Genomic DNA, 18721 nt, shown 5'->3' with positions numbered 1-18721 from the left:
GATGAAGGACTGAAAAACTGAAGTTCTCATGAGATTGCCAGTAGACTCCCTGTAGAATAAATTGAAGCCATTCAAATGGGCATTGTGAATTCAGACACATATGAGAATCCAGGTTGTCCCAAAGGTCATTACAGACTTCTGGAATCATAAACATCATTTCATTGTAGACACTTCTAGTTTGAACACTTGAAATAACACTTTATGCCACTATTTACCACCACAAGTGACACTTCTGGCATATTTTTTCAAACTTTAGTATATATGTGAAATTTACTCTTAGGGCTTTGATTAGTATAGTCTTGTCTGATGTAATCAAAGCATAATTTTAATAAGACCAAAATTTTAGATGCAATTCAGGAGCCAAAACCAAATATAGCTGTCTTCCCCATTCAAATTTCAGCTTAAATTTTAGACATATACCAAGTTCCTCCATTTTAAGCTAAAATCTGATGGGAAATTTTACTAGGAAGAGGACAAGGGAGGAGCCAATATAAAACAAAGCCAGGGACTGCAGTGGGAGGTGCCCTAATTCTGTGCTTCTCAAATGATAATGCTTATGACTTTCCTAGAGATCCTGTCGAAATGCAGATCATCTCTCAGTAGTTCTTGTGTGGGTCTCTCAGGAGCCTTTATTTCTAACAAAGTGATGCCTGTGGACATTTGCCATCCAACAGGCCTTCATCATGGGAGGACATAGATTATCAAAGACCCTTGATCACTGGAGAAACAATAATGGTAAATGTGGAAGGTATGAAAAGAGAGAAGCAAGGAAGGGCCAGTTTTGTTCAGGGAGCCAGCATGGGGAGGCTCCCAGGGGAACTCAGAGGGTAGTCAGTGGTTTGTTCTTTACTGCAATTTACAGAAAAATTATTGAAGCATTATTGAGGGATTTTGAAAATGATGGCAACATGTCCAGTATTTTCTTTAGAACATTAACTCGGCAACACATTAGTGAGCATTCTTTCAGAAAACAAAATCTGATAGACTTGATTTGTAATATTTATATTTCATATTTAAATAGTGACATGTAACTTTCTTGACAGTAAAAGTGTTCATTAAAGAAATAAAATAACCTGCACTTGAATCATGGATGGTAAGTTAGTTGGAAAGTAAAAGCCATATTTTTTGGTAGATTCCTTAATCACTTATCCTTTTTTCATAGAATGTTTGTAGAAGAAAACAAAGAGGTAAGGAAAATACCACATAGAATACACAGGAGTCACTGAAAACTCTTCAGAAGAGAAATGTAAGCAGTATAATATGCTGACATAAATACTGACATGACACAAAATTAAATGGCCTCATCCCTGTGTAATATAATGTTAGTAACAATGAAAAGGATGAAGAGATAGATTCTAAGGTATTCAGAATGTAGTGTCACGTGGACTTAGTCCCATATTTGATGAGAAAGTAGTGGTCACTGAAGGAAAAAGAGTCACTCTGTGAGTAGGCAGATAGTCATCCAAAATAGAGACTGAGAACTCAGATGCATTGATGAGTCTGTAGTGTGAGCACGCTTTGAACATCCAGGTAAGCTGTTTAGATTTAGTAATACAATTCTACAAGAGTAATACAAATAATATTTTGGAAGTCATTTAAGTAGCTGAGGATATAGTTATGAATGCCATATCTATTGGAGAGCACACTAAAAAAAAAAAAAGAGAAGTATAGCAAGAAAAAAAATTGATGGTATAATGACCTAATTTCCTTTGGGTATATATCCATTAATGGGATTGCTGGGTCAAATTGGAGCTCTGTTTCAGGTTCTTTGAGAAATCTGCAGACTGCTTTCCACAGTGGCTGAAGTAATTTATATTACCACCAATAGTGTATAAGTGTTCCCTTTTCTCGGTAGCCTCTCCAGCATCGGTTGTTTTTTTGACTTTTTAATAATAGTCATTCTGACTGGTGTGAGATGACATCTCATTTTAATTTAGATTTGCCTTTCCCTGATGACTAGTGATCATGAGCATTTTTTCACGTCTCATGATCACTTGTATGGTCTTTTTAGAAGCGTCTGTTCATGCACTTTGCTCTTTGGTGAACGGGTTATTTGTTTTTTGTTTGTTGATTTGTTAGATCCCTTATATATTCTGGATAGTAGACCTTTATTGAATGCATAGTATTCAAATATTTCCTCCCATTCTGTAGATTGCTTATACACTCTAACAATAGTTTATTTTGCTGTGCAGAAGCTCCTTTGTTTAATTAAGGACCACTTGTCAATTTCTGTTTTTGTTGCAATTGCTTTTGAGGACATAACCAAAATTCTATTCCAATGCTGATGTTGAGAAAGGTATCCCTAGGGTTTCTCCTAGGATATTTACAGAATAAGTTCTTACATTAAATGTTTAATCCAGCTTGGGTTAATTTTTCTATATGTTGAAAGGTATGGGACAAGAGATAAGACTCAAACCTAGCTCATCTGGCTCCAAATGCCATTCTCCTTCCACCACACAGCGCCTCATCTCAACGACGTTCTGAATGAATTTGGATTCAATCACCTGACTGTGCTAAGTTTGGTGGTGCACAGAACTGAGGAGCTGCCCCACAAGGGATAGCCCCCATCCAGTTTCCCCATGATACAGGGTGTGGGGGGCATTCATTCTTCTATATATGGCTAGCCAGTTTCATTCTTCTTCATATGGCTAGTCAGTTATCCCAGCACCATTTATTGAGTAGACAGTTGTTGCCCCATTGCAATTTTTGTCAGATTTGTGGAAGGTCAGATGATTGTAAGTTTGTGGCTAGATTTCCAAGTGTTCTACTCTGTTCCATTGTTCTATGTGTCTGTTTTTGTACCAGAACTATGCTATTTTGTTTATAAAGACACATGTACTCATATGTTCATTGCTGCGCTATTCACAATAACAAAGACGTGGAATGAACCTAAGTCATCATCAGTTGTTGACTGGATAAATAAAACGTGGTACCTATAGATCATGGAATACTATGCATCCTTAAAAGGAAAAAGATCATGTCCTTTGCAGCAGCATAGGTGTAGTTGAAGGCCATAATCTTAAATGAACTAATGAAGGAACAGAAAACCAAATACCACATGTTCCACTTATGAGTGGAAGCTAAACATTGAGAACACAGGACATAAACATGCGTATAATAGACTCTGTGGACTAATAGATTGAGGAGGGAGGAAAGAAGGAATCAATAATAAAACTACCTGTTGGGTGCTATGCTCACTACATGCATTCAATATACTCAAGTAACAAAGTAACAAAGCTGCCCATGTACTCTTTATATCTAAAATAAAAGTTGAAATACAAAACATTTTGAGAAACATACGAAAAGGTTATGAAGGCAATGCAAGTCATTCCTTATATGGCCAGTACCTGGAACCCCTTTCTACCACATGGGTCTTGGTGGCAAACAAAGAATTTCACCTAGATTTGCCCAATCAAACCCACCCAAAATAGAGTTGGATATAGAGAGTTGGAGACAAATGTACATAGACAAAAAAAAATTAGTGCGAAGTCAATTGAGGCAAAAACATTAAGATTCTAGCACGTGCATCCTATGTCTGCACCAATGCTACTGAAAATATGAGCTGTGTTTTAGCAGCAGAAACAGCCACACTCATGAATTTACTGTTGGGAAGGGACTTTGGCTGCTGACTAGCTGCTCTACTTCCTTCTGTTTCTGCCATTATTTTCCAGTTGATTCCTCCACCTTCTCTACCATTTCTATATTGGAGTCAATATCCATTCAATAAAATTTTTCCATTGCAACCCAAAGCCCTGGATGTTCAAAAGAGAGACAAGGGAGATAACAGAAAAAGGCAGTGAACAGAGTGATCAAGGGAAGAAGCAAGAGGGAACTAGAAAGCTGGGTTTTGTGGACATAAAGGGAGGAAAGATAAGTGTGACCAAGTAAAGCACAGGGAAAAATGATGAAATAAATGCTCTACAGGACAAAGAGTCCAGGGAAATCACTGTGTGTAGAAAGGAAGCCATTTTTAGTGGCTTTAGTGAGAGCATTCTCAAGTAATAGATTAAAAGTCAGCAAATAAGAAGTGAAGTGGAAAGAAGTAGCACAGCAATGGGGGGATGAGGTAGAGTGCTCTGCCACACATGGAGAAAAAATCACATTTGTCTGCTGCTCATAAACTAATGTTTTACTTCATTCGAGTATTTAAGAAAAGTTCTCATAGGTAAAGATAGATAAGTGAGAGGAAGTTGTCAAGAGAAGAAAGGGATAGGAAATGTGGAAATGGAAATTTGTGTGGGTGAAATAAAACAAGGAGGAAGAAAAATAGGCACAGAGTAATCATGTCATAGATGGTAAATGCAAGAAAGACATGTCAGTAAAGAGGGAGACAGAAAGTATCAGAAATGCATTAAGCCAAAATAAAGGGAAAGGCTCCGAAGTTTGGGTTAAATGCCTGCATCAACTCTGGTGTTCATTGCTGCTAGAGAGAGCTTTGAGAGTCTTTTCATTTTCTTTTTTTTTAAAAATTCAAGTTTATTTTTCTATGGAATTAATGTTTGATAAAGAGACTTTAACTTGAAATTTTACCTATAAATTTTATACTGTTCATGAATGTATTGGCACTGTCTGAAAGCTTATTCCATATTTAACTGTTACTCTACCCTTTTAGTTGCAGTGATTAAGTTTTTCCAAAAATCTCGCTTCTGGTGTTGAGAGCACTTTATTTTCCATCAGTTTTTTGTTTGATTGTTTGATTTTTAGCAGAATCAAGTAAGCAGAAGAATAAATCCTGAGGCAGACAATATAAAGAACAAGTGACAATAATTCCACTTGGATGAAGTGAAAATGTTCAGCTGGGCATTGTGGATTTAGATATGTATGAGAAATACAGATTATTCTACAGTGTAATACGGACTTCAGAATCATACACATTAAGTCACTGGAAGTTAGTTCTAGTTTTCACAATTGAAATTATACTTTATGCCACAATTTTCCACAACATGCGACACTAGTGACATTTTATACAAACTGAAGTTTTTATAAAATTAGATGTTCTTCATCAGGAAGAATAGCTAACGGATGCTGGGCTTAATACCTAGGTGATGGGTTCATCTGTGTAGCAAACCACCATGGCACATGTTTACCTTTGTAAACACATCTTGTACATGCACCCTAGAACTGAAAATAAAGTTGATTTTTAAAAATTGGATGGTCTTAATGTTTTGATTAGTATAGTCTCATCTGAGCTAGTCATGATTTTAATAAGGCCAATGATCTAGATTCCCTTCACAAGCCAATCACAAGTAAAATTATCCCCCTCATGCAAACTGCAGCTAAAACTCCAGATATTTACCTAACTTTCAGGGAGCTGAAATTTGTGAAGAAATTTTATTAGGCAATGGTCAGGGGAAAAGAAGACAAAAAACAAAAACAGTCTTGCAAGGTATTCCTTCATAGGTGGTTCTCTGACTATACCTTCAAAATGTCATTCTATCTTTATATCCAATTAGAATATGTGTGTGTGTGTTTATGTGTGTGTGCGTGTGTGTGTGTGTGTGTGTATTCTTCCCATAGAGTCTAGGTGTAGGTCATTGACTAACTTAACTCCAACTGCTCCTTCTCTCTATGTTACCACCAAGTAGTTCTTCTTGCCTGCTACCCAGATAGAGCCAATTATCAAGACAGGGGAATTGCAATAGAGAAAAAGTTTAATATACACAAAGCTGGCTAAATGGGAAAATAGAGATTAATTATAACTCAAGTCAAACTCTCCAAATATTCAGAGGCTAGAGTGTTGGGTTTTTTAATTTTTTCTTTCTTTCTTCCTTTCTTTCTCTCTCTCTTCCTTCCTTCCTTCTTTCCTTCCTTCCTTTCTTTCTTTTTTCTTCTTTCTTTCTTTTTCTTTCTTTTTTTTCTTTTTTTTTTTTTTTTTGAGATAGAGTCACACTCTGTCACCCAGGTTGGAGTGCACTGACCGGATATCTGCTCACTGCAACCTCTCCCTCCTGGGTTCAAGTGATTCTCATGGCTCAACCCCCCAAATAGCTAGGATTACAGGCATGCATCATCATGCCTGGCTAATTTTTGTATTTTTTTAGAAGAAACAGGGTTTTACCATGTTGGACAGGCTGGTCTCGAACTCCTGGCTTCAACTGATCTGTCCACCTCAGCCTCCCAATTTTCTGGGATTAAAGGCACGAGCCACTGTGCCCAGACAGAGTCTAAGGGTTTTTAAAGATAATTTTTTAGGCAGGAGGCTAGGAAATGGGGAATGCTGATTTGTTGGTTTGGGGATAAATGCATATGAAGTTGAAGCTGTCCTCTTGTAGTAAACCAGTTTCTGGAAAAGAGCTATAAAACCAGAGAAGCAAGATTACAGTCTGGATGGTGCCAGGTGTTTCATCAGAATACAGGGTCTAAAAATCTTTGGTTTTACAATAATAATGTTATCTACAGAAGTAATTAGGGAGGTTAGGAATCTTATGGCCTCTGGCTGCATGACTCTGGAGCCATAATATTTAATCTTGTGGCCTGGACCCCAAGAAAGGAGGAGGTTTGCCTTGACAAGGGGCTCTTACCATCTTTGTTTCAAAGTCAAACACTATAAAGTCAATTTTTCCCACATGCAGTTTGGCCTACACCCAGGAATGAAGAAAGTCTGCTTGGAGCTTAGAAGTACTGTCTAATTTCCCTATTTCAGATTCAGTGACAAAATATTCCTATGTGAGATTTTTCTTATATTCATAATATTATGAAATGTTTTCTCATTTTTATTTCATAATGTTCTCTATATTATCCTCTATCTCATAACTCTGAGTCTACTAAGTCTTCTGTTCAATTATGTTTTCACCTGAAAGAGTAAAAGAAAACTGGTCAGTTTTCTTATAAAGTCAGTTCATCAGATGAACCAGGCCTGCCTTCTTTAGCCATTTTTATACCTTGATCAAAATCTGAGCTCAGAGCAATAGCGAAAAATATCCAGCCCAAACATATGCCCCAGACATTTTCTGTGGAATTTCTAATTCTTCTTGGATCATATGATTTAGGACTCCCTGTACCAGTTTATTCACATGATCCTGGGACCTAGTGAAGCCTGTAGCTGAAGCTAAATGTTGCATACCTAAGATAGACAGCAAAGATCCAATCCCTCAATCTTCCAGGGAAAGACCAAAAGTGCTGAGGAAATAAGAAATAATCTCTTAGAATCCATCCCCAAAGTATTTCTCCAAAAACTCACTTGTCTATCACGCAAACAAAGAAAAAAGGATAAACCAGTCTCTGAATATAAGGCAAGATTAGAGGTACTATTTGTAAAACATTGTGGTCAATCTATGTTGAGTTCAGGCATAGAAAATCCTTGTCCTATTCATTGATAAGATCCACCCTGAAATCTTAAATATAGTTACAAAACAAAAACTGGAATGATATGTGAATGATGGGGCCAAATAATTACCAAAATATTTTACCTATTGGCATAAAGACTATTTTGGCTTGGTTATTTTTGAGATTCTCTTTAGAAGAGAAATTTAAAGGAATCTCCATTTGTAAGAGTTCTACATATCTGGTCCAAGAAGAGTAGTAGGACTAAATCTCTAAATAATGGAGAAGGTGAAGGCATTAAGTTAATCTACATCACAAACTTTACCTTTGTTTAAGATGGTTGTCTTGGCTGTCTTGTCTTAATTAGGTCTCTATCAACACTCTTTTTTGTTTATTTGTTTTGGAAAATGATGGTATTTAAGTCTGAAATCTAAGCACTGTGACTTAACATGTAAATATTCTTACATGTTTACTGTAAGGCATGAGAGCTTTATCTTTTACAAGCAAATTGCAAGGACACGTCACATCTGAACAAAAAAGAGGCATTTGTAAATGGAGCAAAAGAAAAATAGTAAAAACACTTTCCAAAAATATTAATAAAAAGCTTTGACCATCTGGACAGGACATCTTAACTTGTTCCAACTAGGAGAAACACAGTTCATGTCTAGATAGTCTTATAAATTACTGAGTTTGGTTTTTTTTTATTTCTGGTTGTTTTTTTTTAAATGGAGTTTCCTTCTGTCAGCCAGGCTGGAGTGCAGTGGAGTGATCTCAGCTCACTGCAACCTCCACCTACTGTGTTCAAGCGATTCTTCTGCCTCAGTTTCCCAAGCAGCTGGTACTACACGGGTACACCACCACGCCTGTCTAATTTTTCTATTTTTAGTAGAGACAGAGTTTCACCATGTTGGCCAGGCTGGTCTCAAACTCCCGACCTCAGGTGATCCACCCACCTCGGCCTCCCAAAGTTCTGGGATTACAGGCAAGAGCCACCGTGCCCAGCCTTGAGTTTGTTCTTATTGTACCTGACATATGGCTACAATTTTAGAATGAACACTATAATATTTGCTTCTTTCTGTATGTTTACGTATGTCTATATATGTTTGTATGTGTGACATTTTGCTACCTTTGGATGGTACTGCAAAACTAATTTTAATAGAGCTCTATTTATTTGGCTTATTGAAGAATATGTGCTTATATAAATTAAGGATTCCTTAAACTCAGAAAGATAGAAATTCACCATTATATTTTTCAGATTCACATTATCTATGATATTCTCTGTTAAGTCAAAGCTATTTCAAGTTTGTTGGTTTAATTAAAATAGACATCTCTTTAGGGTTTTCAGAATTAAATATAATACAAACACACAACTTTTATATTATCTGAGTTTACGAGTCAAGTAAGTTTATATTATCTCTGCCTGATGTTTAAAGTCAGAAAACTAACAATTCAACTTAAACACCTATGTGAAAATATAATGGCATTTACTTCATATATATCAGGCACGGCAATAAAACAAAAAAAACACATATTTGACTTTTAGATTTTTGCTTTTATGATGACTGACTGATGAGGGAAGAGAGAGACCCTCTCATATTGTTTTATATTGTTTTATACTCAGAAAAGGAAAGAGAAGTGAAACTAAAGGCAGGTAGCCTGGCGTCTAGGAACCAGACCCGAAACCAGGCCTGGGCCTGCCTGACCTAAGCCTGGTTGTTAAAATTCGACCCCTCACCTAGCAACCGTTGTTATCTATAGATTCCAGACATCGTATGGTAGGACATTGTGAAACCTCCCGTTCTGTTCTGTTTCACTCTGACCACCGGTGCTCGCAGCCCCTGTCACGTACCCCCTGGCTTGCTCAATCGATCACGACCCTCTCATGCGGACCCCCTTAGAGTTGTGAGCCCTTAAAAGGGACAGAAGTTGAGCACCTGACGAGCTCGGATTTTAAGACGCTAGCCTATCGATGCTCCCATCTGATTAAAGCCACTCCCTTCACTATCTCGGTGTCTGAGGGGTTTTGCCCACGGCTCGTCCTGCTACACTGACATAAACGTGCTGTAAATGTAGTTAACAAGAGAGTAATTTGAAATGATGACTGGCTGTGTCTAATGTCTTATGAAATTTTCATGAGTAAACCAAACAATTCAGAATAAGTGAATTAAACAGATGTAAGTACAATATACATTTATAAATGAACTTTTAAACCGTAATTATGTTTAATAAGAAGTCTACTTAAAAATACCTTCCCACTTCTCTGTGGTAAATTAAACCCTTAGAGTTTCACACAGTTGATTACATTATCAATAGTCATTGAATACCTGGATTATTTCCAAACAACATTTTTTTAAAAGACTAATTGCTGAACATACACTTCTCTATTTTGGACTTCTTATTACAGAAGAAATAAAGATATTTGGGTTCACTTTTGTGTTCATATTTGTGTTCAACATGTCCTGTGGCACATTGAAAAATTATATAATGGGAAAGCACATACTTCTAGGAATTATGAAATTGTATATTCGTAGATTTGCCAATCTGTAAAATGCCGGTGTGATGCATATTTGTCAATCGCTTCTATCCCAGAAAAGAAAGTTACTAAGAGTTTAGAATTCTAGTTAATGTGTGGTAATTAATACCACTAAATAACATAAAGGAAACATCCCTGTATGCAAAGTATCTGTCTAATCTCAACAGATTTGCGGGAAAGGCTCTGACAGTAAAGATTTCTGATAACGTTAGAAACACAACACGAGACCAGAATTAAAGAAACTTTGCAAACAATCTGGCCAAGTATACCTTTTGTAAACAGAATTAATACGTTTACCTTCTTCTCCTTAGCTGACCTCTCAAGAATTCAGAAATCATCATCGAGCATTTTTATTTTGATTGCAATATAGGTATTTGCAAAATTTTAATCAGAATCTGTTATTACAATATAACATAATTATGGTTATATTACCACTACTGTGACTGGAATGTCACATTGGAGAATGTGCATAAAATTAGATATGACTGGAGAATTTTAAGAAACTAAGAATTGACTTTATGCATCCAATTAAGCCCTGCCTCATTCCATTTAGTGTTGCAATAAAGAAATTCTTGAGGCTGGGTAATTTATAAGTAAAAGGTGTTTGTTTGGAGAACAATTCTGCAGGCTATACAGAAAACAAGGCTTAAATGTCCACTTCTGATGACAGCTTCAGCCTACTTCACTCATGACAGCAGGCGAAGTGGAGCTGGCATGTGTGGTGATCACGTGGTGAGAGAGGAAAGGAAAGAGAGAGAGTGGAGTGCTGGGCTCTTTTATCAACCAGCCCTCATGGGAACTAAGACAGGAAGAACATGCTTATTACTATGATGATGGCACCAAGGCATTCATGAGAGATCGACCCCCATGACCCAAACACCTCCCATCTTCGACACCTCCAGAATTTGGAATCAAATTTTAATATGAGATTTGCAGGTATCAAAAAAATAACTACAGCCAGCTCCTTTAGAAAATCTGGGCTGATAGCTGCTCACAAGCTTTCTAGCCATATTGGTAAAGAGGAAGAAAGACCTTACTCTCTGGAAGGCCCAGGAACTGAAATATACTTTTAGGACCTTTTTGAGTACAGGGGAGTTTACCTAAATGTATCAGTGTTGCAGGTGAAACTAATGGTATGTTGTTGGTATGACTTTATAGCTTGAAGAAACTTTAAAGTCTAATCGGAGATTATTTAGTAAAGGTCGTAATGAGGCCTTCTTAAAAAGAGATGATCAATTCCTATTCCAACTTGCACTTATGTAAATACTCAGTTGAAGCTTAATGAGGGTAGATCTATTTGGTAAATAAATTAGTCTTACTATAATTACATTTGAAAGAAATGGCCTGATTATGGAGGGAAAAATCATGTTTCAGTAGAAAAATATAGCGCACCCATAATTAAATTCCAGTTCTGTCCATTGTCTTTGATGTTTTATTATCTACTTAGAAACTCTCCTATTCCTGAAGCGCTACAAGCTAGGGCTGGACAACTTGATATAAATGTCAGAGGATAATCTTCATGCATGATGCTTAGTGTCCCACTCAGGAAGTTCACCAAACATTTAATGACATGACAAGAGACATTCAGACTAAAAAACAGAAAAATTATCAGACTGCAACTGCCATTTTATTTCATCATCTAAAGATGCTTTGAGCTTAAATCTAAAAGTCTTCTCAACTAACTGCCCTCTGGCTCACATGCTAAGCTTATAGGTAGTTTTAACCATTAACCTTTTATTATTTTCATTTGGTTTATTTCAGTTGGTTTTGTTCATACATACTTTGGCTATGGAGCGTACCCCAGTCTCTTGGTACTATGTTTGTGATAGTCATTGTCATCTTCTTGGTGTGTTGTATTCTCTCAAGAGTTTTAAATACACGTTTGTAGCCACTACACTGTGCCAGATTTTCTCACTATGATTAGAATAACAAAAACAAAGTGTCCATAAAAGAAACACTTCTGTAAGAGACCAGACATTGTAACTTATGAGTTCCATGCTGAGACAAAGACAAACCAGCTGTGCTGGTCACAGAGAGTGCAAGTATGCCTGAGTTTTAGTCAATATCCCATAATGAGAGGCTCACCATAATGAGTTAAAATAATTAAATAAAAGTATATCAGGCTGACGTGGGTCCAGCAAAGTGGGTTTGTACCTAAGCAAACAGGAATCCAACTCATTGTAAATGGTAAAACAAAAGTTAACTTTAACCAACCAAAAACCCCAGCTAATTTCTAACTAGGAATTTTCCACTGGAATGATCAAAATAACACTACTGCTCCACTTTAACCAATACAATCTTTACTTTTGCCATACTTTCACATTTGCCCTGTAAAAGCCTTTATCTCCTCTCTTGCACCTTCAGGAAATCCCCATACCACATGCAATCTGGTGTTGCAAAATAAATCAAGTCTCCTTAGATAAACTCTAAATTCTAATGCTGCTACATTTGTATTTTAACTATGTAAGTACTAATATATATCTTGTATCACTATGCATACATATGAAAAACTAAACATATGCATATGTATACATATAGATATAAGATACCTAAAACATACATGCATATAATCTGGTAGCAATGACAATCTAAGAAAAGGAATTGAAGAGGGATATAATTAGTTAGAGTTCCATTTGAAAAAACAATCTGACAGCCATTTTGGGGAAGTGAGTGACTGTTAGAAGGATGGAGGAAATAAGTAACTAGAGGTTTGCAAAACTACATGTGAGTAGTTTTTATGCTAGGGACCTCAATAGTATCAGTGAGAATGTGAAAGGAATTTCAGTACTGAAAGATGAAGGAGAGGGTGGACTGGTAGAAAGATGATTAACATACTTGAAGTACAAGAAGTGTTAAGAAGGTTAACAATCAATGACTTTCTGAGGCAGAAAATCTCCAAAATCTTACCTCATTTTTCTGTTTTTGCTTCCTCTTGCTGGGCGCCATGATGTCGTATCATGTTAACATTATTTGAACTTCCATGACAGGCATTTAAAACTTTTTGTTGATAACAACACATTCCAACAACCTTGCAATAATATTGATTTTTACACATCTTGGTAGCTTCATCATAAAAACATTAAGACCACTTTCTTTCTTTTATGATACTTATTTCTTCTCTATGTCTACTCCAAATGCAGTTATTCTATTTAATCTTTTAATTTCCTGAAATAGGGAAGGCTTCCAGGTTGTTTAAAATCATATAATCACAGCTGGGAAGGGCCTTAGAAGCCATCCTAGAAAGTTAGAGGCAGCTTGCCTCTTCTTACTCATACGAGCACATAGAGTTAAGAGCATGCTCTTACACTATGGCAGTGCCTTCACTGTTCATTCCTTCTATTTTTATTTTTCTCATTGCATTTCCATTTCTGTTTGACCTGCGAGTTGACTTCCTTCAAGAAACAGAATTCACCCTTTCCTAATATAATGAAATGGAAGACCTTGATGGTTAGCAGAATCATTGGGACTTACCTCTGTTCACTCAAAAACAAATCTGCCTCAGTTATGGGTTAAATATGATGGACATCGCAGGTAATTCAGTAGTATTAGTATCAAAACCATCATACTCAAGTCCTTATATGATAAACTAGGCTATTTTAGCAATTAATGCATTTATAAATGCACATTGAATAACATATACAACCGTTAAATATTTTTATTTGATGTCTACAGTCATTATTCTATTATGAACAGTATGAAAATTTCTTGAATGCTTTTGAATAACATATAGACATATTGCGATTAGTTTATTAGGTACTAAAACATTAGCTCACTAAAGTGCTAGAACACTTATACTTGCAAAAATGTTCGAACACTGGAAACAACATAGGTACCTCTAACTTGCATAATTTTGTGACTATTTTTGTAATTAGAGAAAGGATACTAGTATGAAACCTCAACATGTTTTTTTTAACATTTTTGTGAATGAAACTGTGACTTGCTTATTTCTCAGACTGTAGATGATAGGATTTAACAAAGGAATGATGACAGTGTAGAATAGAGGCTCCACCATATCTTGATCATCTGCTTGCGGAGATGCAGGGCCCACATAAATGAAGAGAAGGGGTCCATAGTATAAAGAGACAGAGAAGAGATGGGCTCCACAGGTGGAAAAGGCTTTCCTTACACCTTTATCAGATTTCTTTTTTAAGATTGTGAAGAGAACAAATGTGTAAGATACAAGAATAGTCACAATGCTGAATACCTGAATTGAACCTGAGAAAATAAAAACCATTAGAAAATTAATAGAAGAATCAGTACAAGAAATCTTAGACAACGGGATAATGTCACAGTAAATGTGATGTACTATGTTGGAGTTACAGAAGGTTAGTATGAATAAAAATCCTTCATGGATTAAAGCATGAAGAAGACCACCTACATATGACAAGATTAATAGCCGGATGCACAGTCCATTTGTCATAATGGCTGGATAAAGTAAAGGTTTGCATATGGCTACATAGCGATCATATGCCATCGTTGCCAAGAGAAAACATTCTGTGGTTACACTGATTGCAAACGAAAAAAACTGTATCTTGCATTCAGAGAGAGTTATCATCTTATTCTTAGCTAAGAAGTTATTCAGCATCTTTGGGGTCACTGTAGATGATATCCAAGCATCCACAAAAGCTAAATTCCCGAGGAGTAAGTACATTGGGATATGAAGGTGAGGGTCTTTCCAGATGACAGCAATCAGACCAAGATTCCCCATGATGGTGATGAGATATATTACCAAGAATGCCAGGAACAGGGGTATTTTCCACTGTGGTTGATATAAAAATCCCGTGAGAACAAACTCTGTAAGCAATGTTGCATTTTCCTCTTCCATGTCCTCACAGCATGCCCTCTAAAATAAAATGCAACAAATGAAAGGGAACATTTGCAATGGCATTATGAGTTGAAATTGGGGAAGAGGTGCTGAAGGAAAACCTAAAATGATCAGAACCCTCTCAATTTTTTGATCAGTCCTATAGCTGATGAATCTCTATTTGTTGCAATAAAGACATGAAAAAATGATATATTTTGGTTTGAAACTGTGCAGTAATTAGCAGATTTAGGTAAAACAAGAGGCATTCTCTGTATGCAGTATATTTCTATGGACACTATTGAGTGCAGTAGAAAAATTGTTTGACTGGCATATGATACAATGTCAACAGGAAAGATTTTTGAAGGGTCTGAATTAAAAATAAATAAAATAAATGCCATGTGAAGTATCTTAAACTTTATTCTTCATACAATAAGCATGTGCCAAAAATTTTAAGATGGGAAATTACATCCTAATTTTTTTTAATTTAGTTTTTGATAGTGTAGAAAATATGCTGCAAGAAGAAGAAACTGTACTCAGGGATATTAATTGGAAACTTGTTAGTAAGGCCCAGGCAATCCCAAATCACATTACACATAAAAATTATCTGAGTGAGTTTTATGAAAAATATGTTATGAGGTTTTAATGTAGAAGTTATTTAAGGAATTAGGTCTGGGGATCTGCATTTTGAAAATACCCTCCAGGGGATTCAAATGCGTGTTAAATGTATGGTCTTGGTGTGATATGACATTGAAAGACACAGTAAGACAAAGGAATAGATTCTAAAGAATTCAGAATGTAGAGTCTCTAGTATTCTGTGACATATTTTGTAGGAAGTAAGTGGTCAGTGAAGGAGAGAGGAGTCACTTGGTGACTGGGAAGATGGATATTAAACATTGAGAACTCAGGTGTGCTGACAAGTTTTTGGAGTGAGCATCATCTGGACAACTAGATGTGTTCCAATCAGTAATATGAGCCTATTAGAGCTCAATAGAAATGATTACTTGGATTCATTGTGGTAGTCAAAGGCAGTCAAAGGCATAGTTAAAGATGATGCATCCTTGGAGAGTAAAAAAGAACCAAAAAGAATGGCAAGAAAATCAACTTGAGCAAGTTATATTAAGGAGGTAACAAGGTGGACATATGTCCTGTAAATGGCCAAGGTGTGATCTCCTTTTTTGCCATCGAAGTCATAGTGGCTGTCAGAGGTAACATACTGCCAAAAGAACTAGAAACTCATTTTCCCATTTTTCTTCCATTTAAAGTGAAGGGACATGATCTAGGATGGCCAATTAAATACACTGATCCTACATTTGGAATATGGAGAGAGGGACAAAAGATATTGGTTTCAAGGCAGCCAAAGCCAAAATACCAGGACTCTACTTAATGCAACCTTTATTCACATCAACAAAATTTACAGTGAGAGCTCTCAAATTATTGTCAAACATGAGTGTAGGGATACAGGAGTTAATATGTAAGTGACTCACCTTAAAAGTTTTAATTGGAGAATGCGGTTGATTCAAAGGAATGGGTATTTATATCAGAATAATTCCAAGAAATAATTCTAAGAATCATTATTATCTGAATCTTTAAACCAAGTTTTAGTTGTTTAATGCCCTAATTTATATAAACTCATCATAATAAGATTAACAAAATAGCAAAATATTGAAGGAACAATTCAGTCTTATAACTCTTTGTCCATATTAGAGTCATAAAACTAAAATATAAAAATAGTCCAGTCAGAGTCATCCAGTTTCTGACTTTCTATTATGACAACTTGTTACCACCAATCTAAAATTTTAATAAATTAAATGGCATTATCAACATTTCTATAAATTATAATAAAAATTAGAGAAGTTATTTCTTCCTTACCCATATATTGAAGGAAATTGTGGATATCCTTTAAACGTGTTGTGCTTTCTAAACAAAAATACATACAGTAGCACAGCAATGTCAATAATACAGGTAGCCATTCATTGCATACTCATTCTTTTTGAAGGTTTCTTTTTCCAAGCATAGAAAAATGTTGTTTATTAAATATGCTTTGAGCACATAAATGACCCAGTTGTGCCACTAGGGTCTTTTGCCAGAAGAGGAAGGAATGAAAAACTGAAATTCTCATAACAGTGTCAGAGGACTCCCTGTAGGACAAATTGAAGCTGTTCTAATGGGCATTGTGCATTTGCACAAGTGTAAGTTCAGGTTGTCCCCAAGGGCATTACAGACTTCTGGAATCACAAACATCATTTCGTGGTAGACACTTCTAATTTTAACAATTGAAATAACACTTTATGTTACTATTTACCACCATGGATGACACTTCCGGCATATTTGTTCAAACTTTAGTTTATATGTAAAATTTACTGTTAGTGCTTTAATTAGTATAGTCTTATTTGAAGTAACCAAAACATAATTTTAATAAAGCCAAAGTTCTAGATCCTCTTTGGGAGCAACCTCAAATACAATTGTCCTTCCCATGCAAATTTCAGACATGCAAATTTTAGACATATATGTAGATCCCCCATTATAAGCTAAAATCCAATGGGAAATTTTACTAGGAAGAAGACAAAGAGCAAATGTAAAACAAAGCCAGGGAGTGGCTTGCAGTGGGAGGTGTCCTAGGTCTGTGCTTCTCAAACTATAATGCCTATGATTTTCCTAGTGATGTCAAAACGCAGATTCTGTTTCAGTAGTTCTGGGGTGGGTCTCTCAAGAGCCTTTATTTTTAACAAAGCAATGCCTGTGGACATTTGCCATCCAACAGGTCTTCATGGTGGGAAGACCTAGATTATCAGAGAGCCTTGATCATTGAAGAAACAACAAATAATAAATGTGGCTGGTATGCAAAGAGAGAATCAGGAAGGACCAAGTGTGTTCAGGGAGGCCAGCATGGGTGGGACCTTGTCGGGTAGTTCAAAGACATGTTCTTTACCCCAACTTAAAGGAAAATCAATGAACTATTATTGAACGATTTTGAAAATGGTGATAGCATGTTCAGAATTTTCTTTAGAGCATTAACAGAATAACATGTTAAGGAGCATCCATTCAAAAAACAAAACCTAATTTACCTACTTGTAATATTTATATTTCATATTTAAATAGTGACATGTACCTTTCTTGACAGCAAAAGTATTTATTAAAGAAATAAAATTGCCTGCACTTGGATTATGGATGGTGATATGGTTTGGATTTGCTGCTCTACCCAAATTTAATGTTGAATTCCAATCCCCAATGTTGGAGAGGGTCCAGGTGAGTGGTGATTGGATCATAGGGGTGGACTTCCCCCTTTCGGTTCTCATGATAGTGAGTTCTCACAAGATCTGGTTGTTTAAAAGTGTGTAACACCTCCTCCCTTCTCTCTCTTCCTCCTTCTCTGGACATGTACAACATACATGCTTCCCCTTCAGCTTCCCCCATGATTGTAAGTTTCCTGAGGCCCCCTCAACCATGCTTCCTGTACAGACTGTGCAACTGTGAGTCCATTAAACCTCTATTCATTATAAATTACCCAGTCTCTGATATTTCTTTATAGTAATGCAAGAACAGACTAACGGTCTAACGCAAAGGTAAATTATATGAAGAAGTGGCCCAAATGTTCATGGTCCCTACTTCTGCTACACTGCCTTATCTCTGCAAGCCTTCAGCAATAGCTTCATAGGGAGTTTCTTATAATCGATTGTCAGTGGAAGAGAAGACTCAGACCTGGATACAAATGGTTGTGCACCATATTCAGGCAGGTGGCTGCAGCACTACTGCTCCTTTCTGGGACATTTCGGAAGGACCGTGGTGAAGGGAAATCCTCCCAGTTAGAAAAATTCTAACTGATGTACTTGGTTTTCCAATTTGCTTAAAAGGAGAAATAAATAAATGTGTGATTATGTATCAATTTATAGGCTATGACTAATGGTTAGGCTGGATGATCAGGGACTTGGAAGGAGCATAATTAGAATACTGGTGAAAAGGATATTTGAGAGAAGGTGCTTGGAGAGATGTCTCTAACTGGGTATAAATTATGTAGATATCTGCTATGGTTTGAATGTTTCCCCTCCAAAATTCAGGTGTTGAAACAATGGCCCATGTGACAGTATTAAGAGGTGGGGCTTTTAGTAGGTGCTTAGGTCATA

The 18721-nt window shown here is 36.3% G+C and overlaps 1 protein-coding gene across 1 annotated transcript; it reads right to left on the bottom strand.

Moving 5' to 3' along the window:
- Positions 1-8765: 8765 nt before the first annotated feature.
- Positions 8766-16599, bottom strand: LOC100608984 (olfactory receptor 5H1). Its single transcript, XM_054682607.1, has 2 exons — positions 16470-16599; positions 8766-14639 (listed from the first exon to the last, which is right to left on the bottom strand). Exon 2 carries the CDS (start codon positions 14619-14621, stop codon positions 13692-13694), a length of 930 nt encoding a protein of 309 aa, XP_054538582.1. The 5' UTR covers positions 14622-14639; positions 16470-16599; the 3' UTR covers positions 8766-13691.
- Between the last annotated feature and the right edge of the window lie 2122 nt (positions 16600-18721).

The sequence above is a fragment of the Pan troglodytes genome, chromosome 2 (genome assembly GCF_028858775.2).
Source record: "Pan troglodytes isolate AG18354 chromosome 2, NHGRI_mPanTro3-v2.0_pri, whole genome shotgun sequence".
Taxonomy (NCBI): Eukaryota; Metazoa; Chordata; class Mammalia; order Primates; family Hominidae; genus Pan; species Pan troglodytes.
This window is presented reverse-complemented; position numbering and strand designations above follow the sequence as displayed.